We start from the raw sequence: 24,062 nt of genomic DNA, 5'->3' as shown, positions 1-24,062 counted from the left end.
CATTTTTGACTTTAAATTGACTGAATTCCTAGAGTTCCTCAAAATCGACAGGCCTAAATTAAAAACAGTCTGATACAGGACTGTCAATAGTCTTTATAATACTAGATACTAATTTTTCATTTATCAAATAGTAGAATGAGTTTACCTATATCATTAGCCCCTAAATTGAAAAAAGAAAAATAAGGATGACCAGAGCTAAACTCCCTGAAATAATTGACAACTTTCCAAAATTCACTTTGCTTATTTGAAGTTTTTGCCGATATTATAAAATATTTGTTTAGCTGCTTGAATTGATTTGCGATAGATGGAATAATATTTGCTAAAATAAGTCAAGAATAAATTGTTATTTAGAAAGAATTTCATAACCTAATCTAAGATTTTGGAAGAAATGTTCAATTCCTGTGTAAACCATGGCTTCCTGTTCTTTTTTGGTCTAACACTAACAACCGAAAAATAAGTCTCATTGTTAAAGTGTTGACTGAAAATACTGAAGTAAGTTACAATTAACCCCAAGACAATTCCAGTCATGCATAACTTTTTAAATGCAAAAAATACATTAAAAAAGTAGACACATTTTTAACCCTAATAGTTTTTATGTTTTCTAAGGGCCTATATACGTGCTTGAGTTATGATTTTCAATAAATGGCTGCAAAAAAAATAGTAAACAACATAATATCGTAAATAATAGCAAAATAACTTTTATTTTATTTATTTGATTAAAAAAACAAAAGTTCCATGAAAAAATTTCCAGAAAGAAAAGATATGAAAAATAAAGCTTTATTAATTAATAAAAAAAGAGTGCCATAAAAACACAAAAATGTAACCTGTAAGAAATAAAATAGTTAATCTCAACACATTATCAAGTATCATTTACTCGCATAATTAGGAGGCTTATGTTACATATATCTATTTAAGACCTATTGTATAGCGTTAATCGAAAATGATATCATTCGACCGGCCAAATCCCCTACCTATATTAACAGCCATTGTTGCACCAAATTAATTTACACGGCAAAACGGCGGAATTAATTTATTAGTTTTAGTTTCGCAATACGTACGCCACATGTTAATCGGCCCTTAATTGTTCGTAGCAACAAATTTACGTTCGACGCGAACAGCCAAATGACAATTGGCTTAACGCCTACGCCAGGCTACACGGAAATGGAAGAACGAAGAACGACAAAGATGGAACAAATTTAAATCTCATTTTAGATTTAACACAATAAGATTATAAATTGTTGAATAAGGCAAATATGTGCATAGTTTTGGTTTTTTTTGCCCTCAAAATTACCTTAGGAAAGGTTTTGTTCAAAACAAATATCGATTTTGCAATAAAAAATTAAAAATAAATAAACAAAATGAAACCGAATGCTCATGGATGCCCTCACTGCCACACGCGAAATACGCCAAAGTCAAATCGGTAAAGTAGAAAACATTTAATACTAGATGTCACCTGTCAAATTATTAATAAATCCCTAAATTGGGAGTAGTAACTGTCAGTTTATCGACCCTAGGCGAATTAGAGTTGGCGATTCGAATCTTTATTTTATTATTCCACGTTTATGAGGACGGTTGTCCCTTGATATGATGTTATGACAATATCGGTATTTACTTTTCAAAAGATCGGTCAAATCGCCTTTTTCTCATGGTGCGGCATAAACGGCACAAATTTTTATTACCGCAACAATTTACAAAAATCCCGAAACGACTCAACATTTTTCCTTTTTCAACCAGAAACTAAAGAAAAAACACAAAACTTCACAAAATGCCGAGTATAAACACAAAACTTGCTTTTGCCTGCGGTGTTGCATTTTCATTTTTTTAAACTGTTTTAGAAATAAAAATATTAATAATTTTTTTTTTGCTTTGAAGATGGTATTTTTACTCTTAGAATAAAATAAATCTATTTTTACTTTTTACTTTTAATATAATTAATAAGTTAAATTAACTTTGTTATATGTGTTGATATATAGCTGAAAATTTCCTCTTTTGAAAATGCGTGTAAACTTGACAACAAAGAATCAAAATATATGTTTGTAAACAAAACACCCCCTCCTGCCCCTATGTACATGCTGAACTCAAACAAAGTCGTTACTAATTCAAGCCTTTCAATGTTCTAGGGATTGGTCAGATTTTTGATCAGAAACGTTTCGTTAAGAAATTAAAATCCGAACATTTTTAAAAAATATGTATATTCCAACTTATACTCATATACTTAATATGCTTGAGCCGATTTTTCACAATGATGAATAAAAGTTTTATAAAATAGCTTAGAATTGCTTTATTATACACACACTATTCTTTCATTTATTCTCGTAAGGATAAAACCTTTTAAATAATTTATATAACTTATAACAGTAAAATGGTACTCTTAACATTTAATTTTTTTCTAAAATTTGTACGATTACATCAAAAAATTAAAATTTACAAAATATTTCCCCTTTATACATAGAAGCGATTCAATAATAAATAAATTCTCCGCTTGGATTGTTATTTTTCTATTAAAATTTATAATAAAATATTGCAGTGTAAAAATATATTTTTATTAGAACCTCTTGATAAATACTATGATTTGTTTTAACAAATATAGACTTTTTTTGAATTAATAATGATTTTCGTTATTGTTCGTTAGGTGTGATTTAAATCAATCAATTCACAAAAATTGTCAACCTATTTTTTTAGACATCTATACTACTAAACACGATCATTTACGACCAATAGAAGTATTTATTTTCACCGTATTTATTTACTAATAATATTCCCAAAAAAAGTAATATTCCCAATTGCACTGCACTGAACTGTCAACTGGCTCCCACCGGAAACGCGGCTTCTTATATACTTGACTGACCATGGTTCCGAAAGATTCAGACTTTCCACTGATCTCCAGAGACGTCGTGCGGTGGGCCCACTTGTGTCATTTCAGAATTATGGTAAACAGTTGGTATCAAATTTGTTTTCAATATGCTTCCATTATTTATATTTAAAATAAAATTCAATTTATATATAAATAGTCAATGTACATCCAACAGTACAATAGAGTTAAACTTGTCTATACGTGCTTAAAATAGGTGAAATGGTGAAAGAAGTAATCTTATGGTTAAGTAATATTAGGTTACGCAAAATCCTATTAAAACATTTTTTATTCATTTAAAAGTTCCTTGAAAACGATCTATTTTTTTAATTACTCTTGCAAAGTTGCTTTAAGTTTACCGACTATATAATAACCAAAGAGCAAAGAAAAATATAAACAGAGTTTTAGAAAAAGCAAATTAAAAAGTTTCGACTTAAGGCGTAAAGATATTTCGAGAAAAATTTTGTTTAGGTAAAATTAGATTTGTCGAATAAAAATGAGAGAATTATGCCAATATTAGATGTCGCGGATCATATTTCTTGGCATTAATATAAAGCATCTTTAATCTTAAGTTAAATTTTTCTTTTAGAAAAGTTTTTTTTTAGTGGTATTAATTTATAAATTCATAATTACTACTTTCATAATTTTTATCGCTAACTATACAGTTGTGTTACAATTTACGTGTTATTAGTAAATAAGTGTACTAAACCTCAAGAGTTACTTCTGCATAAAAGAATAATAATTACAGTTTGATATATTATAATCGTATGAACGCACGTGCAGTTAGTTTTCCATCGGATCTGAAATGTGTGTGAAACTTTTGTTTAATGATCTCATTAATAGGATCAACAAATTAAAACGTACAAAGTCTACAGGCAAAGATAACCATCCTTATATACTTGAGGTGTGCATGGACCTTTTTGTTATACTCATTATTTTGCTTGTTTAAGTTAGTCCAACTTTTCCAATAGATTAAAAGAATTTGTACTGTGCTGAATACTGCAGATTGTGGCTCAAATGTTTCACTCACTAGCAAAAGTGTAAAGGTATATTGTATAGCACGTGATCAACAAATATCATTCAGTTGTGGATAACGTGGTTCTAAGCTTTCTAAGGAATTACGAACAGGAATATATTTAGCTCTACTACATCACCGCACACTTCTGTGGTACGTTCGACTATTTTATAAATATTATATATAGGTGAGAAGAAACCCAAGTACAAAGATCTTAGATTGAGACTTTTTTTGATTGACAATTTTAAACAAAGCATATTTAATACTTGGTTAAATTACATGTAATTGAAGTTGAATAATGCACTAGTAACGCCACATTTAGAATACGATAACGAAGAGATTGTAAACACCGAGAATCCAGCTAATTATCCGCGTGTGTTCGAATGACACAGTGGGACACCGCACGATGTCTCAAAGGCTAGCCAGAATCTTCCGGAACAGCATTCTGCCGAGTATATAAGCAATCGCATCGCCAATAATTGTCAGTTCAGTGAAGTAAAGTTCGTAATTTAAATAGATGTAAATAAATATAGTAAAAATATACATCTCTAGTAGTCGCATTCTTGAACTGAAGTATGTCGCGTCGCGCACGGTCAATTTATTATATCGGGTTTTTATTATGCTATCAGTGGACGATTTCTAATATTCTTCTAATTAAAATATGACATGAAATCGCCGAAATATAATAATATGGCAACACCATTAGACTGCCCTATTTCTTTACATTCCCCTTATACCCGCCAGGTATAATAAACCGTTAATTAAGATGGCTTCATAACTAGATTTAAAAGCGTCGTTGCTTACAGAAAATTAAATTCGTTCGTTTACGCAGATTTTCAAGAAATGTATATTCTTGACAGTTTTTTAAGCGGTTGTTTTAAATCTATTTTAAAATATCCACAAGTACTCTAACAGATATTTATTTTAAAAATTATAATACAATAATCTTCATTTTATAAGCGTTAATTCTAATTATTATTTTATTATCTTTAATATGTTAAATAATAAAATAGCTCACATTCTGTATATCTATTTAAAAATAAAAATACCAAATATTTTATTAGGAAATTTAATTTATAATAAAGTCAACAATTTCATTTGCTGCACCTAAATTTCTCTATGTTAGACCTTAAAACCACTTCCTATGTCCAAACTTTAGCACGCACGCTATTACAAAAAATTCTAAACTATAGGCGCATAACATATAATGTCCAATTAAATTTAGGAAGCCAGCGTCGAACAAATTATAAACAATATTTAGGTAATAGGACATCAAAGTGAAAATTACAGGTCCTCTAAACAACCAATAATTAAATTGGAATCAGTTAAACTGAGACAACAAGGGCTAATGTGGGACACAAAGTTATGTCGTAATTTGGTTATCAGTATGAGTATGTATAATGGAATATGTGGCCTATTTGATTGAGTTTGAAGTTATTTTATTAGTGGCTGTTTTCACTGTGGATAGTTTAGAGTATATTAAACGGGAAACTAATTATAAATGGTTATATTAAGGCTGTTATCAAATTAAAAATCTAAAAGGTTAAATTGTTTTTATACGACTAATAGTAACAAGTCACACGGCACACAACAAGCCCAAATACTAACACAATAAATTATGCATCTACTTTTGCAATTAAAATATTTTTGTAATTTTTAACAATTTTATATTAAATGATAAATACATCAAGTTAGCTACATGTAGGGTGATTTTTATAAACATGGCTATTGAAATTGGTTTTACCTAAAAACAAATCAAATATATATTTTATTAAAAATAATTTACTTGAGATATAATAGATTTTTTATGTACCTAGGAGATGAGGTTTTATTTATCGATCTCTTGCTCGTTTCTTCTTTTCAATATCCTACCTAACTTTATTTTTTATTTAAATTGAAAAGAATAAGAAAAAAAACTTTTTTAATTTCAACCAACGTTGCGGTAGTTAAATCTACTAGCATTAATAAGGTAAATAAAATATATAAAATTACATATGTTTTTTTTTGTATGATGATAACTCTTATTTTAACACTAGTTCAACCAACTAGTCAGCTTCTATACTATACTATTCTTCTAAAAACAATCAGAAGGCTAATAGCGAGCTAGTGATAACAGAGGTATACATGCAAACTACAAACAAAGACGGAAAAAAAATAATTTCATCCAATTTCGCGACAGATTTTTAGCAAAATTTTTCAATTGGCAACAATGCAAAATATAAAACTATACTCTGTTAACTCTTATTTATTAAATTTTAATCTACATATAAGTATTTACAGTATAAAGTTATATCTTAGATACATTTTAAAAAAAATAATACAATAAATTGCTCTATATAATGATATTTATCCCTATATAATGGATTTTTATTAAAAAAACCGCCAAATAAAACCAACTTTATGCGGTTGTTTTTCGCTTTTTCATTATTATTACCCTAAGTTAAATCCAGCGAGGCTCTATCGATTTTCAATTTAGTTGCCTCATAAAGGTTTAGTTGCGTTAATTTTACTACACTTTAGTTATAAAATTGTTAATATACATAATTTTCTATCTTATAATTAGAATAAAATAAAATTATAAAATAACAAAAACCAAATGGAGAAAATATGTGGTACTTACTTCCATTGAGAATTTGCTTAAAGGTTTATGTTAATTTTAATGAACGTTATAGATGCTTGTTCGTCCTTTATTGATATTTATTTATGCTAAAGGAATATTGATACTAGCTAATAATACCTATTACCCTAGTCTAATATGCTACTGACTAACAGACCTTGCTATACACTCGCAAGTCGCAAATATTATCCTTATATTCTAAATTTAATTTTTTTAAAAGTATTGTATCGTTGTTACCGTTCGTTAGGTGAGAATTAAAACAGTGAGAAATAGTCAACTTAATTATTTACCCACTTACACTACGAAAAGACGATCATTTACGACTACTACAAAGGTTTATTTTTTGCTATTATTTACAACTATTTATGTGTAATTTAAATCTCGCGCCAATACTCCGAACTTAATTTTAAGAGTTGAGTATCGAATATGAGTGGCAATATTCCACTTTACTTTACTAATTATAATTCAGACGAACGGTGATAAGTAATTTCCCAATTCTGTGCTATTAAAAAAAGGTAAGGTTTTTAATAGAATATTTATTCTATTATTCATTGCGCTATTGGTTTAAAGGTTTTTATTTCACATTACAGGCTTTATATTCTTCAGACATTTTACCTATGGATCTCATGAGTTCCGGGTTTCGCGACTAGCGTAACCGTTTTTTACAACTGGTTCGTTGTCGACGAAACCTGCAATTATTGGGATTTCTTCTACCAGACCTTCTAAGAATGACATTAAAAACTAAGTACAGTATATTTTGTTCTTGTAAGTTCAACAGTTTATTATTTATTTGGGATATTATTATAAAAATGTAAATGTAAATTATGTTGTTTGCTTTATTTAGGGCTCTACCTATATTTAGTTTATTATTTTCACCTATAGGGTCTTTTTTTAAGTAGATCATCTTGTTTAAGGGTCCCAATTTAGGTTATTTAGGTTATATTATTGTAAAACCCTGTATTTAAATTTTTTGTATATTTGCAACACAGGCAAAGAAGCTGTCAGTATTCTCTTGAAATTATTAGTCTCCATCGGCAAAAACAATGAAGAATATTCTACACATGTCTTCATTATTCTATTTAAGAGATTTTCTGCCGAAATTTTAAAATCCTTGACGAGATTTCTCTTTAAAAAAAATTTTGTTTTTAGCGAAAAATTTGACACGCACAAAAAAATAATTTTTGACTAAATTTTAATTTACAGTAATTTAAAAAAATACTTTAATTGTGGCCACTAACAAAAGCGCATTTGCAATAGAAGCAATTCTTTCACAGGGTTAATCGTGATTCGATAAAACTTGTACCAAGGCAGTCAACAACAAAAATGCTGCTTATCGCAAATGGCGTCAACATCCAAGCCCTGCAAAGCGTGTCAACTTTATTATCCTGAGAAATGCCTGCAGATGAGCGATACTTGTAAAGAAGAATATAATAAGTGAGTGAACAATAAACGTCGCATTATCCAAATGGATGAAGATCAATCTGGTCTAGGTAGAAAAAGCTGCACATAGAAAGTTGCACATGTAGATTATTTGTAGATCAAAAATTCCACCATTGACTTTGAAAGATGCAATAACCGTAATGGAAAAGGCAGACTTACTAGGATATTCACATCATACTCAGATATTCGCATCACAAGACAAAACACCACAAGTTGGAATCAATATGTCTTGACTGATTTTCCTTAGATCTAGGTTAAATCAAGGAAAATGAGATAATGAGCAATTAATCGACAAGGGCCTAACAAAAAGGCCGTTATCTTAAAGGCTGCAAAAAAAAACTTGGCTGCTTTTTTATGTCAAGGATCTCAAAAGGGATAGAAGCAGAATATATCCTCGAGTTTCTCAAGAAGAATAACTTGAAGGCAAATTAAATTCTTTAAACTTGGCGCACCTTATAGAATTAAGGACAAGATTATGGATGTAATTCTAAAGTAAGTTGAGTAAACCATTTTTGAACCTTTAACGCCGAAACGCAGACAGGGGAATGTCCTTAGATAAGACTCTGTAACCAAGGATAAACAACAAACAAGCATATTTTTTCTAATTTTAAGATATATGTATTGCATATTAATACACAAAGATACGTAATAGGATATCTGAAGTTTCAATAATCTTTGGGGAGAATGATAATAATTTTTTCTGTGTGAATAAGCATTGGTTGAACAAGCTTGAACTTTTTAGTTTTCAGATACATGATTTTAATACTGGTTCTGATTTTTGCTGATAAACAGATGACCATGGAGGTGTGGTAGTATGCATTAAAAATGGCAGTGCTTTAAGAAGCCTCGACATGAATCAATTTTCGAATTTTGAAGAGATTACATATGAAATAACTGGTATCTACCTGATGCAATCGTCAACTCAGTAAGTTACTGTAAAGAGATCACTCCTGGGCAATTTTGATGCCTTTTTCCAGCTTTCGGCTAAGATTTTGAATAACATTACAGGTAATTATGTTTAGTTTCATAACAATAATAGTAACTTTAGGCAACTTTGTTTCCTCTTGCAATCTTTTGGTTTCCATAAGTTGGTCGATTTTGCAAATAGATGACGGTGGTTATAGATATTGTCTTGCTAGGATCCTACAATTTTAATAATGAAAGTGTTGCTCTGATTCAATCTTACCTGTCTGACTGACATGACTGTCTTGAGGACTTCTGTAATATTTTAGTGTGAAAATTTAGTTTGTTTATATGTTTTGTTCTATCTAAATACTTTTATGACTGTTTGTGATCGTTTATATTATATGTGCTAATATGTAATTTTTTATAAAAAAATAAGTCAGACATGACCATGCCCATGACAGGTCGGTAATTGAACTACTGAGACCATCGATTTTATTTTAGCTTAAGAGGATGCCTTAATCAAAAAATTCATAGATCAAATAAATTAATAAGGATATATAACCGCTTAGCTCGTTTTGCAAAAAACGAATCGCTATGAGTTCATGATTTTCTATAAATGTAAAATCCAATTAATTCAGAGAATAATTCAGAGATAATTGTCCGGCAATTTTTGCACCGATTTGTTCCCGGTACGAAGCGATAAAAATATATTGTTTGCAGCGAATGAATTTCCGCTAATTGCGCGCACAGCCTCCACTATTAGGACTTTATTTTTGCTTTTTGGATTTGGTAATTTATCTGTAAATTACTCCCATTCAGAGTTATTTTAAAATGTATATTAATAAAATATTATTATAAAAATGTATTGTAAACTAGTATTTTCCAATTTAAGGTATGTAAAAAGGTGACATTTAGAAATGTTTTAATGTGAATTGAAACACTAGATGCGCCTAACTAGTCAACAGATTCATACCACACGTATAGACTGCTTGAAAGATTTATTTACCTTACAAGAGTAGCGCCAATATTCCGCCAGTCCCTTGCTATTCACTCAGTCAAATTTTTTCCTCACTTTTCCCAAGGTCTTTGTTACAACAAGATGTTCTCCTGACACGTTTCTCTAACAACTCTGAAATCCGACACTCGCAACAATTTGCTTTCTTCCCTCTTCCTTCGTGGTCAATTATTTTCCACCGAGAGTCTCATTGTGCGTAATAGGACTTGGCATTGGGAGAATAGTTGACAACTTCTTTTTAATTCGGCTTCTTTCTTTTATTAATCCAGTTTAGGACTGGCTGCATATCGGGATCTTCCTTTTGTTCTTCTAGTCAGTGTTCTGTATTAAAGCCTCTCTATCCATCTTGCTACTTGACCCTTCAGATTTTTGAAAGGAAGATGCCATTTTAGAGTTGCATGATCAGTTTAGAAGGAACTTGCATATGTCTGATCGGATTTTAAGATTTGTTTATCTAGGAGTTTGAACACTTCTTCAAGATATTTGAGATATTCATATACAAGGTGTCCCGTATTGTTATGTTCAAATTTGTAAAGCGTTAAGTACACTTTCTTTTAAGTTAAAAAACGCAAAACTTGTATATCCATTTTTATTTATTTTAAAGTTATACGCACATGTATCATTATTCAAAATTATACTAAAAAAATCGTAAAGTAAATAAAAAATTATTTTATTTAAAAAAATAACAATTGATAATATTTTAAAAATGTCCATTCCTTGTTGAATGAAGGCGTTTGAAATAAGCCAACAGAAGACGTAATTATCCGTATTTGGCCCCTATTTTGCTGTATTTGTTAAGCAGCCTGTTGAATACATTCAAATAAATCTTGCCTTTGAAAATCACTTATGTAGGAGAATTATCAATGGGACATACTTCAAAAGTCCTTGCAGTTTGTCCATAAGAAATTGAAGGTAACTGTTTACATTCAACTTGTAGGACCAATCAACAAATCATCGACTAGGGTAGTTCAAACGTTAACAGAAAATTCATGTTGAAAATTACTTGGACGTATGGTTCTCACCTATGCAGTTTTCTCAAATTTGTTATACCACATCTTGAATCTGTCGCTTCATCTGTCTAGAGGACTGTTCTGTAGAAATAAAGATTAAGATGAGACGGTCTTAATATCCAGGTAGAATAAACTAGACAAGTATAGTGATCTGCTTTAAGCAAACCCTGTATCTTACGATAATGATACGCATGTAAGCCTTCACGTTTTAAGATTCGTCAGTCATCCGCGGTACTCCGACTTGTCTCTGTAGATAAATGTAGAAAAGACAATCTGTAGACAGATTCGACGCACACTGATAGTTGGATCTTGAATACTTGTCTACTGCCAAGTCCGCTGGAGAGTTCACTCCCCAATCGAAAAGATAATCACGCAGATCATATTCCCGAAATTGTCTGTGTACTTCTATAAATGTCCTGTAACGAGTAGTCCATTTATTTTGAAACTGTCAATAATATTCAATAACTGCTTGACGAGCACTGCTGTTACAGAAGTCCATTGAGGAAAATGGTTTCTCCGCCACTCATCAATATGGCTTCCGACTCAAAAAATCAAGAACCCTGGCCTTGGTGGATGTCCTGGTGGACAAACTAGGATTCTTTGGTGTAAATGAATGTGTAATTGAATCTGAGGCAGAGCTACCTCACGAGTCGTAGACAGTAGACATTATACAACACCGAAACATCAGATATCCTCATGTAGTTCCTCAGGCGTCGGAACTGGAGTCTCTCTTGTTTTTTATTTGCATTAATATCGTTAAATATGCTTTTTTTGTATCTGACCCGTGGCTGTTTGGTGATGACACTACCCTTGTTAACAGAATCGTCTCCGTCACAATTCCTTAAGGAATTAATGATTTCAGTGCAGAGGGAGACTAGTCTAGTTGAGACTATCAACTGCTAGGCGGCTACTCAGTATAATACATTGCGGCCACACGATCAAAAATCGGGGTAGCAGTAGCCGTGCTAGCTGTGCGCTGAACTTGGGCCTGAAACAGATTTACAGGCAAATATAGACCCTTCGTAATCATTACAGAAGACCAGGCAACAGCAAACGTTCTAGGACAGTTTGAGACTAGGTATAAGACTGTACAAAATTGCTGGGAGGATCGTCGTCAAATAAAGCAGTATTGTCAACTCAAAATTGAGAACCTCTAAAAGAACGCTGCTTACTAAAGGTTATAAACAAAAAAACAAAAGAGAGTCTCTTTTTGTAAAATTTGTCTGTCTAAAAGTCTATCCTAAAATTCTTAAATTGCGAAATCCAAGCGACCGAACGGCCGGGCCAAAATCATCGCTTCGCCATTTTGGCAAGCTTCCCTTCCGGATATGAGCTGCGTTTATGAACAATTTGCGTTTGAAATTAGATGAAGCAAAAGGGGCCTCGGGGGGCCGACGGTGGCGCCTCGTTCACTCGCCCCTTAATTCGATTTCTATTACATTTATCATTTCCTTTATTGGTTTTTGCCGCTGCTGATGGCTAATGGCTCACGGTTATTTTATTTAGTTGGGAGAGATGGTATTTTCACAAGGAAATTGACTAGGTTACTAAAACAAAAATTATGATTTACATTTTTCGTTTCCTTTCCTTAAGAGCTCAGTAATTCCTTTAATAATTTTTGTTAGGATACTTAATGGTATTTTATATTTTGAAGAAAACATTTCTGGAACGATTTTAAGCAGAAATGTTAATATAAAGACTAAAATGTTTGACACACACTTTTTAATCAACATGTTTTTAGTAGTCTTAAGTAATTGTAATAAATGGGTTCGTATATGATACATTAGAAGTTCAATAAATTATTTTATTACTTAAATTTTGGAATTCTTCTTATATCTGATACCAACATTAAATACCAAATACCCGGTACACCAAGAATAAATTAAATTTAACGTAATTGGTTTTTTTTTTTAAGATAACATGACTTAAAGCAGTTTTGTATAGATTCTTTATTTTGAACTTGTTATTAAATATATAAATTATAATATATTTCTAGGAAAATAAAAACATTAATAGTACATATTATTAATATACGTATAATTAATAATAGTACATATTATATATCCCAATTTTACTTGATATATATATCTTTTACACAAATCATTACTATATCATCCAAAAGAGAAAAGTTTTACATTTCCAAAAGCACAACTCATACACCAAACAAAACAAACGCAATTTTTCTCCATTTTCGTATCCCTCTTGTAATCTCAAAAGCTGTTAAGACGTACATTTTCAGGTCTGAGAAAGCTGGCCACCTGAGACCATGAATACTTTCGATATAGTCAGATGTACTATTAAAACTTTTTTATGGAATACAGTTCTAATTTTAATACGCATATTATGTTTAGTAAAATATTCGGCGGCTAACTTTTATTTCATTTGTTTACAAATTAAACGTTTTGATCGTATTGCGTTACTGGAAATAAGGGATTTTTAAAATTTGATTTAATTTTATAGGCGCTCTTCCATACTTCAAAGAGACATATGGTTGAATGAAATCTATAAAATATAGCCAATGGCATTGATATATGAGTAATAATCGTCCAAGCCCAGTCACCTAAAAAGATCAGAATTTAAATAATTATTTTTAATATAAATTCGTGCGACATATAAAAATATACAAAGGAAAAAACCTTGTGAAAGCTTCAAATTAAATTCAAGAAATACTTTTATTTTATAAGAATAAACTTACCATAAAATTTTAAATGCGTATGTCTAAACTCAGCTCTGTTTTTCTCCAACGTGTTAATACTCCACATGGCCATGTTGGCAATCATTAGAAATATGATTAGTTCTCTACCAGGCTTAGTTTTAGCTTGAGTAAGACTTTTACACTTTCTCCACCAAGCATCCAATATAAATATTGTCTAAAAAATAAAACAAATTCCTAAAAAATAATTTAAAAATATTAATTACTTACTTGCAAACAGGTTTGGGTAAGTGAAAATATATCAGCAATAAGTCCGACAGGTATTTCGTCTTTCATGGTAAAATACCAACCAATAATAGAAAATAAGGAATAAATAAACATTCCCGTTTGTGCAACGGCAAGTAGCATATTATCCAGTCCCATGCCTGAATGGCCTGGAAATAATAAATATCTTTATTATGACGAATTGTTAAAGTGAAAGAATATCTTACTAATTTTTCTTGCATATTTTAGATTTCTGAGCTGAAACATAGCGATGATAACAGCGAGGGTTGTTATAATATAAAGAGATAATTCCACAACATTTACTTGAAACTCGGCGTAGTTATTTGATGTTCCCGACTCATTTTCTTTTTCAGTTATGACAAAGAACATTACGAGTGAGATTATTGTTAACACAATAATCAGTATTCCTAAAATTATAAAAATATAAAAGTCGTGAATATCAAAAAAAAATTGTGCGCTTGAGACAGCACGACTGAAGAAAAACTTCTTTATTTCAACACCAGCTATGAGAGTAAGATAGAAAGAAAAATGTGCGCCCGCACGGATCTCTCTTGCTTCTACAGTACTATACAGACCGTAACTCTCTCTCTTTTTCTATCTCCACTAATTCATTTCTCCTTCTCAACTACCGTTCGCCTCGCCCGATCACACTTTCCGTAACGCTTTCGTAATGTAAATAATCGTTTTCATAAATTTTAGGTAAAACTGTTAAATTGGTTCCAAAATCACCGAAATTCAAAACTAACTTGTTATCTACTTACCAGCAAATAGACCCTTATGAGAATTGGAACAATCAATTGTAAAGTGATGTCCAGAATTCGTATATGCAAAATCATCTGACAAAACATTTTTATTAGTTAATGTATTTTTAAGAAAAATAATTATTATTTTTTAAATATTACCATTTTTGTTTTTGCATACTCCTTTTCCATTCCTTTTTTTTTCAGGTTCACTATTTATGCGTATATGCTTCCACATTTCAAAAAGAATAACCGCACAAATTAAACTAAAAGCAAAATGAAGCCAAAAAAAATTAATAAAAAGATATAATTTTAAAAAACTTATAATATACCTATATTCAATAGTACAAGGAAATAAAAATGGGCTAGCATTGGTTACGAGTGAACCCATTAGTCTACCTTCTGGGCAGTAATTGGTTTCTGCAGATATATTAGTTTTATTATTTATAACATGTCTATGTTCTGTAAGTAAAACATTATTTAGATATTTGTTTTATATCGTACATAATAAATTCACCTGATAAATGATTTATTTCATGTTGAGTTTCTTCAACCAAAACCAGTAACCATTCACAAAGATTTGTGGCTATCATATGCATTAGTCCAAATCTCCCGATTATTTTGTGTCTATTAAGTTCTACATCCTAAAAACATAAAGGAAAGATATATAATGTAGCTATAAGGCCGATAGGATAATAAGTCTAACCTTATGGTTTAAGAAAATAAATTGAACTTGCAACAAAGTCAAGATCATTCTCATAGCAGGCGTTACAGCTTGTAAGCTCGTATAATTACATTCTGGTACATGTTTAAACTCAAAATATTTGCCAAACTCTAACCCCGAATATACCATGCTTCCAATACCAAAAGCTAAAAATAAGTTGTTGAAATAAAATATGTAAATACCAGTTTTGCCTCAACTAATGCCAATATTAGGAATTACATTGAAGATTGTTACCTAGATTCCAGGATAAATTAGCACTAACCCGTTGAATTCGTGATTTGCAATTCGATTAAAGGCGACGTTTTAGTATTTTTGGTAAATTTAACATTAACTTTAATTGTTTCATGGGCACACTTTAATAATATATGTATAAAATTTGAATTTCCATATACAGATAAATGTATGACCGTTCGACGTTATATGTCCATACTTACCGATGGCTCCTAATCTTAAAAAAAAACTACCATACTTCTTTGCTGGTCTAGTCGGATAAAAATTGGTTAAACATTCTCCTTTTTCACTATCATCTCAAAAAATACAAAATTATATACATTTACAGACAACGTTTTTAAATAGATAACTTACTAAATGTTTTAATAATATCATTAACTGCCCTCTCTTTGACAAAACTCACATATTCATAAGTAATAAAAATAATGCTTCCTATATATAGGTACAAATAAAAACCTTGATAGTAAAAAGAGGGTACTTCATCAGAGATAACTTCAATAATAGGAAAAGCGATACCTAAAACTACCAATAGTTTTGCGTATAATGCTGAGAGAATTATAGTGAATCCATTCCTAGAAATAAAAAAAAACGTTTAATTAAAATTTTACAGCTATAATAGGACTTACTCCTCTAGTCTGTTGGTAAATCGCCATTTAATATTTTCAAACTTGTTATGTTCTTTTCGTAAGTTTTGATTGGAGTTGTCAAACATGGTTAAAAGATAGCGCCGTTGATTCATTACCGCTTGAGCTGCAGAAAGCGCTACCACCTGTAGTAAAGTTAATCAATGAAATACATTTTCTCAATGTTAATTAAATAATTTTATGTGAAACCAATAATAATTTTATCATGTATATAAAAGTGTCAAATACTACCATTATTTGTATACCTAATTATTATTGCTCATACATTATTATTGATAAAAAGTGAATAATACAAGTAAAAACCTAGATTATTATAGAATAGCGCATTAGTTAAACACCTAGACTATAATATTTTAATCACTACATTATGTCTTACCTGTGAAGGTCTCCTTAACGCCGCTATAATAGCGCTAGGTCTTCTAGACGATAACGCACTAGAATCGCCATTATTTGTAGTACGGTTACAGTCACAGGGTAATGTAGTCAGTTGTGCATCTGTTTCTGTAATTGATAGTTGTGGTGGATGTAGATAGCAATAGTCCTGGTCCAGTGTTGTACTTTTTTTAGGAGCACTAAGAAGCCGAGGTGTACACAAAAATTAATAGTTAAGATAGATATTTTTATACCATATCGTGTTTTTATTGGGCCGATAAAATCGTACAGGAATCAATGTATTAATGTGCAATAATAAATCTAAGTCACAATTTAAACAGAAAATCGTAGATGGTCTTGTAGCGGCTCGGGAATCTGATACCTTACCTTTTCAATCTTCCTTAAAATCAGTTTGGTATATATAGTAGGAGATTTTGGTATTTATTAAAACTTAAAATATTGCTTATCTCACTCAACAGCCAACCTGAAATGGCTAGGAGTGTTTACAGTAGTTAATTTAACTGGAGCCTATTATTTATGAAATATTTAGTGATTTAATATTCTGTGCGAGAACTATTTGCTACCATATTTAGTAAAGTAGAATGAGCTTGAACTTAATATAGAATATATTCTATTTCTAGGTTGATGACTACCAGAAAATATGAAATATCTAACAATTTTAAAAATATTCTTTCTTCTTGGAGGTATAGGCTCCAGAAAGCTAAGTGGCCAAATGCAGAAGTCATCTTGTTATACAAGAAAGGAGATAGGCACAAAATTTATACACACTTACATACATTGCTTACAAGAAAAATAACTAACCGGTTGACGAATAAGATGGACTTATATCAACGAATCGAAGGGTTTAGCACTATCGATCACCTACAAATACTAATACTTTTATTGAAAAAGCCACAGAGTATAATATAGCGCTTCATTTAGTCTTTGTCGACTACCAGAAGACTTTTGACTTTATCGAAACTTTGGCAATTTTGGAGTCTCTAACGCAAGGATTGATTCTAGACACTCACGCCTTACTAAATATATCTATAATAACGCTTCTATTCATATAAGAGATGATTATTTAAAAACAGATAAGATTCCAATCAAAAGAGAAGTAAAGCAGGGAGAGGACTTAAATTTTTTAGGTGTTGTTTTTTTATTTTATTTTTAGTTTTTATTTTTAGTTATTATTTTGGTGTTGGTTGACTATTACTTAATTTACTTTGTATTCTACGTGATTTATCGCAGTGTTATCTTCCGTTGGTTTAGCAACAGTTTATCTCGAGTCATTGTGAATGCGGCTTTATTTTGACATTTCTGTAAGACATGACAGGCACCTTTGACAGTGTTTGACATTTATATTTCTTCAACCGCGTGGCAGGACTTACTTTTCTTCTGGTTGCCGGGGGTTGAGTGCCTTGACATTTTCAGATTTTGAAGGCTCACGGTTCTCTACATTTCCACAGGGCTTTTCTCAAATTCAAAAACCAACACTAGTGTTAGACAGTTACAGCCGCGCTCTTTCAGTTCCATATAACTTATATAGGACTGAAGCGCCGAACAAGGCTCAGACGGCTATAGTACACAATTACCTCTGAGGCACGACAGATATGTCACGCGGCAGTTAACATGTTAACATACTTAACACACCGACGATATTGTCGATAAAGACGAAGAGCTCAAAATCATGGTTCGGCAACTTCATCGAACATTGCTACAAATTTGTCTTGAAATGGACTGTAACTATTAACGACCATCCCATAGAAATTGTCTCAAAATATATTTACAGAATAATTCAGTTTGGCAAAGAATATTAATCTTCTGAAATAACAAAAAGAGTAGGCCTCTTCTGGGCAGCTTTTTAAATTTTATACTTAAATCCCGTGAATTGCCTATACATATACAGGGTGAGTTTTTTAAAGTGTTACAATGCGATATGTCAAAAACAAATTTTGGCTGCAAATTTTTTTTTGACATTTTGGTGACATTTCAAGTATACCGGGGGGCACTTTTTGTGATATTTTTGACATTTGTCGCTTCACCCCCCTAAGAGGGGGAGAGGGTCACTTCCTTATTTTAAACAGAATGACGTGTTTTTTATTCTTAAATACGAATCTACATAAAATATGAAGTCTGTTTACAAAAAATTTTTAAAAGTGCTCTGCTGGTTACGGAATTATGATCAAAAATGTTTTGATTAAATTTAAAAATAATTCGAATATTCTACTACAATAAAAACAAATTATTTCCTACTTTTTAACTATTTATCGTCTATCGTGTATTATGCCTAAGGAGCTGTTCGAAGTGACCGCCTTCGACTTCCAAACACTTTCTTATCCTTTCTTGACATGAATTTCGTACCCGCTGTAACATTGCTGGTGTCACTAATGAACAAGCAAAACGAATCCTGTTCTTCATGTCCTCTGGAGTTGTAGGTGCACTAGCCATTACTTTGTCTTTTATAAATCCCCATAAAAAAAAGTCGAGGGGGGTCAAATCTGGCGAACTAGCAGGCCAGTTGACAGGACCACCTCGACCAATCACCTGTTTTCAAAAATCTCATTTAAATAAGTACGGGCCTGTATGGTATAATGGGGTGGAGCTCCGTCCTGCTGAAACCATACGTTAGGATTTAAATTTTGGTTTAGTAGACGAGCTAACTGATTTCTTAAAAAATCTGTGTAGACCTGTCCATTTAAATGACCTTGGAAAAAATTGATTTGGTACAGTTCTCATCCAGTGAGGATTATTTGCTGCCCAGTAATGCATGTTGTGCCTGTTTACCTTTTAGAAAAACAAACAACCAAAACTTGAATATGTTCTAATTTAAATAAGTTAAATCTTACCTGCCCGCAATTATTAAAAGAAGCCTCATCAGAAAAAAAAACGCTTCTCAAAAAATGGTTATTTTCACGCATTTTTGTTGAAATCCAAGTGCAAAAATTAATGCGATTCTCAAAATCATGTCCGTAAAGCTCTTGATGAAGTGTAATGTGGTAAGGATAAAACTTGTACCAGTGCAGAATTGTTATAATTGATGATTGACTAATTCCAGCATCTAAAACAAGGCGCCTGGTACTGATTTGAGGATCAATGGCTACTGCTCCTAATACAGCAACTGCCTTATTTTCATCTGTTTGCGTTTTAATCCGATTTCGTCGTTTACTTTTTAGACTACCAGTTATACGACTTCTGGTCTCCAGTCTCACCGAAATTCGCTTCCATTTTTTTCTTTTTAAACACAATTTACTTGTTAATAACACGTCAAAATTTTTATGTGACACTGCTTGTTATGTTGCCATGGAAATCCTACTGTTACTAGGATTTTCATTTCCATCCATACTAGTAAAATAAACAGTAGGATTTCCATGGCAACCGGCTGTTATTATGGTAAAATATTCGAATTATTTTTAAATTTAATCAAAACATTTTTGATCATAATTCCGTAACCAGCAGAGCAATTTTAAAAATTTTTTGTAAACAGACTTCATATTTTATGTAGATTCGTATTTAAGAATAAAAAACACATCATTCCATTTAAAATAAGGAAGTGACCCTCCCCCTCTCTTAGGGGGGTGAAGGGACAAATCTCAAAAATATCACAAAAAGTGCCCCCCGGTATACTTGAATGTCACCCAAATGTCAAAAAAAAATTTGCAGCCGTTTTTGACATATCGCATTATAACACTTTAAAAAACTCATCCTGTATTTAAAAAGGAAAGTATTTAATAATAGCCTGCAAACTACCCAACAAGCAATGGAGAGGGATGACTTTAAGGGATAAAGTTCGCAACGAGGAAATTCGTAGAAGAAATAAAGTGACGGATACTAAGGCTTGTGGTACAACTGAAATAGAGGTGGGTTGGGCATATAGCAAAACAGGATGTCCAAAGATGGGCACATAGGATATTCATTTGCCGCTCAAAATTTATAAAATAATTACCATGTTGCAAAATTCATTTACTGGAAGACAGCGCTCCTTATTATGTTGTTTAGTAAATATATCTACATATTCTTACTAATTCTTATTTATATAATAGTCTTTTGTTTGTAATTTTAAAATTAGTCTAATATAATATGGATTTTAACTTACAGATTCTCGTCTTCAAGCTCATCATCTTCAGATATATCATTGCTGAGATCTCTACTTCTAAAGCCAACCTTTCTAAGATCTCTTTGCCTAAAAATAAAACACTATCTTTCTCACAGCTCATTGCCGGTATTTAAAAAAAAATCTCTACTTTATTATGTCAGTTAATTTTTGCATTTTATATCGGTTTTCTTTAGTCTTATCGCGAACGTTCTTCTCGATTAGTTAAGAGACTAGACTATCATATCGTATATCCCCCAAGTCCCTTAAATTAGCATAACAGGCCCCCTTTACCTATTTTCTTCGTGAACGGTGTCCATTAAAGCCCTTGATTGCTTCTCAGGATCCCTAGATGCCAGTTTGTCGCTTCTTTATTAAAACTTTTTAAAAGTCGGCTGATGTAGTAGTGAAAAACGCGGCGTCTGGATTAGTCTCCTATGGAAAACAAATTTTTAGTCCATTTTGCTTTTAAAATAAGGTGCAATGAATATTTAAACAGCTCTTAAAAACTTCTATATACGTAATTTGTATATATGCAAAAAGTCTTATAAATAATATATTCTAAAATAGTTTAGATATAATTTTAATAGAACCACCTTTCTAATTTAACCACCTACAACAAATCAAGTAAATAAATAGCGTTAACACAATTGCATCTAGATAAATCTTTTCAAATAAACAGAATAGATAATATAAAAAGATTTATTTTTACTGCATCTAATATGTCGGCTAAAAATTGTCCTGGTTATGGTGTAGTCCAAGAGCATATTACACAACAGTCTCTAAATATATACAGGTATTATGATGTAGATATCTCTTATATTAAAAAAGTTTTAATGCTTCGGGAAAAAGTCTTTTTTTTTAATTTTGTTAAGAATTAAAAAACTAGAAAAAAATTCTTATAATAAAATTATTTTAGATGGAATTCCCTTATTTTGAAAAAAATATATTTTAGTATAGATTACTAGATCTAAAATTATTTTTTTACAGTATCTAATTTTTCCTTATAAATATAAACCTTTGGATTGTTAATATTATTAGCACCCATACTATGTATATAAATATTTATTGCTACAACAGTATTGAAAAAAAAACAAATAAACTGATTAGATCATGTATCAATTAAGGGGTGTTTAAGATACCTAATCTTTCTTTTTATTACTATTTCATAAATATTTTATTGTAAGACAATATTTCATTTAATTGCTTTGTTTCCTCGGGGTCATACTCAATGGATATTTTTTACAGTATTTCATGACACTACATAAGAACATTTAATTAAATAACAATAAAAAACTTGTTCATTTATTGTTTTTCTTGATAAAAAGGGAATAGTTTTCTGGAATGTGGCTTTTTTTAGTATCATTGCAAAGCATTTTTCAAGGGCTTCAAGATGATGTAACACTCGATCTCCCTTTCTAAGATTTTAAGAACGAATCTCACCCTGTTCAAGAGTTTACGGATAAGACCTTTATAGAAGTAATTGCAATAATGCCACATCAATATATCTCGATATTTACTTGACTGCAGGATCTACTTTGTAATTAATTTGAATTACCCAGCTGATACGTAATTAATTTCAAGCGATAATTCGTTAAATATTGATTAAACTGTTGACATGAACATCATAATCATATAGCATATTATTGGCAGAAGCAATTTACTAAAAACAAATATTCGAAAATGGTTAGTAAGATTGAAATATCATCAGAAAGAGAGGATAATCCTGAAGCCAAAAATATTCAGGAAATGCCTAACATTTATAAAAGTAATGGATTTTATACAAAAAAAGAATTACATGCGAACCACGCAACATAATTACAAAGTCTGTTAGATAGGCTTCATAAATAACTAAACAGTTGAAAATAATTAGGTCTGATTTACTTCACAGATTTAATAAATGTGCTTTAGAAATAATATAGAACATTAAATAGAGTAAATTTATTTACTGCATAATATATACATATACCGAAAATGGCTAAAGATTAATAATTTTAAGAAAATATTGACAATCAATACAATTAAGGAATCAAAGTCTCAAAAAATTAAACTACTAGTATTTACAGTAAAATAAGCTAAATAACTTGGATGTGAATCTAAATAAGGCCCTAAAACAAGATGAAGTACTAAAAACTAGACCCTATAGATAAAAATATTAAACTAAACGTAAACAGACTAAACCTAAATAAACTTAACTAACCAACCTAAACTACAAAAACTATGAGAATAATGAACGCATGTACATTTATAGCAGATTTTGGAAATCATATTAGTAACAGATACCATTAAGCTTTTTTATCTCAGTAATATACAGGTTGGGGAATTAAGGATTGTCCAATATGTACATGGCACACATAATGCATTGGAGATTTTAAAAACAAATATCTCTAAAACTATTAACTTCAGAAACTTCTGACAAATGGACCTTTTTTGTTGTGGAAATACGAGAAAATATGATTTTTCCGTCAGTTGTTGAATACACAAAAAAGTTATGAAAAGTTATTTACCAGAATAGTGCTGTAAGTGGTGCTTTCTAGATGTTTGGCTCTAAAAAATAAGGGACTTGTTTCTCATACTAGAAAACCTTCCTATACCAAGTTTTATGCCAAAATCTGAAATTCTTTTCAAGCAATAAGGAAAAAAAAACTTATAACTTTGACACCCTGTATCTCACAAACTGGACTAAGGTATCTTTGGGCCAATTCACATCTTTTGGTCTGTAGTAGAGATTTCTCAATCTTTCACAGACATCCTGTATATTGTTGGCTCTAAGAATCCTCTTATGCCAAAAAATGGCAAATCTTTAAAATTTGCTCTTGTATTTTTTCTCCAAATGATGGAGCATAATGATTATAGTCATTCTAATATAAATGATCAAATATTATTTCACCTACCTCTTTTCTTCCTGTTTTAAAACTTTTTCCGATGATTCAAAGTAAGAACACAGTGAAACAGGTTTCCGTAACAAGAAGATAAAAATAAATATTCTCATGAGCGACTACAATCTTCGCCGGCTAATTTGTATAAACATGTCCCGGATAATAAAAGTATTTTTCCTAAAGATTAAGCCCACTACAAAATACGAGAAAACTTTAAGCGAAGACCCAGCTTTTCGACTGCGAGAGATAAAATTTTAATTTTCCGAGGTTGCTATGTCAGACCACTTTAAAACTACGACTGGATTTCTGCTATTTTTTTTAATTTTATCATTTTAATTAGCAAAGAGGCGAAAATTTTTCGATGTATGTTATACGATTAGTAAGTTTGGTGTTTATTTATTTTTTTATTTATCGCATGGCTACATCACAAATAAGTATATTATAAAAATAACAAAATTTCACAAACACTGAAGTTATGAATATGCTATAGTGATTCTCTTGTCACAATTAGGAAAGGGATTGCCACTGTAGGAAATAATTGAATACTCGTCTACCAAGTGTTTAAAAGACTGTCTATCAATGCTGCA

At 30.9% G+C, this 24,062-nt stretch overlaps 1 protein-coding gene across 2 annotated transcripts; it reads right to left on the bottom strand.

Moving 5' to 3' along the window:
- Positions 1-6,095: 6,095 nt before the first annotated feature.
- Positions 6,096-23,777, bottom strand: LOC126738596 (proton channel OtopLc-like). 2 transcript variants are annotated; one of them, XM_050444000.1, is made up of 17 exons: positions 23,491-23,777; positions 20,891-21,031; positions 20,600-20,686; positions 16,508-16,703; positions 16,114-16,256; positions 15,842-16,059; positions 15,691-15,783; positions 15,239-15,402; positions 15,050-15,176; positions 14,865-14,994; positions 14,695-14,798; positions 14,554-14,628; positions 13,999-14,199; positions 13,778-13,941; positions 13,550-13,724; positions 13,329-13,414; positions 6,096-13,273 (listed from the first exon to the last, which is right to left on the bottom strand). In XM_050444000.1, exons 2-17 carry the CDS (start codon positions 20,914-20,916, stop codon positions 13,271-13,273), a joined length of 1,992 nt encoding a protein of 663 aa, XP_050299957.1. In that variant the 5' UTR covers positions 20,917-21,031; positions 23,491-23,777; the 3' UTR covers positions 6,096-13,270. The 2 variants fall into 2 exon arrangements, with proteins under 2 accessions (XP_050299957.1, XP_050299956.1); XM_050443999.1 differs by having other exon boundaries at positions 6,096-13,414.
- Between the last annotated feature and the right edge of the window lie 285 nt (positions 23,778-24,062).

Source organism: Anthonomus grandis, chromosome 7 (genome assembly GCF_022605725.1).
Source record: "Anthonomus grandis grandis chromosome 7, icAntGran1.3, whole genome shotgun sequence".
NCBI lineage: Eukaryota > Metazoa > Arthropoda > Insecta > Coleoptera > Curculionidae > Anthonomus > Anthonomus grandis.
The sequence above is the reverse complement of the archived record's forward strand: the minus strand, read 5'-3'. Positions and strand labels throughout refer to the sequence as shown.

Excerpts from the sequence above, each read along its gene's own strand:
- LOC126738596 (XM_050443999.1), bottom strand. The coding sequence starts at position 20,916 with ATGGACACCGTTCACGAAGAAAATAG. Across the intron at positions 16,704-20,599 it reads GAGCTTGAAGACGAGAATCT|TGCTCCTAAAAAAAGTACAA; the intron begins GTAAGTTAAAAT and ends TCGGCTTCTTAG. Across the intron at positions 14,995-15,049 it reads TGAAATAAATCATTTATCAG|AACATAGACATGTTATAAAT; the intron begins GTGAATTTATTA and ends TTTTACTTACAG.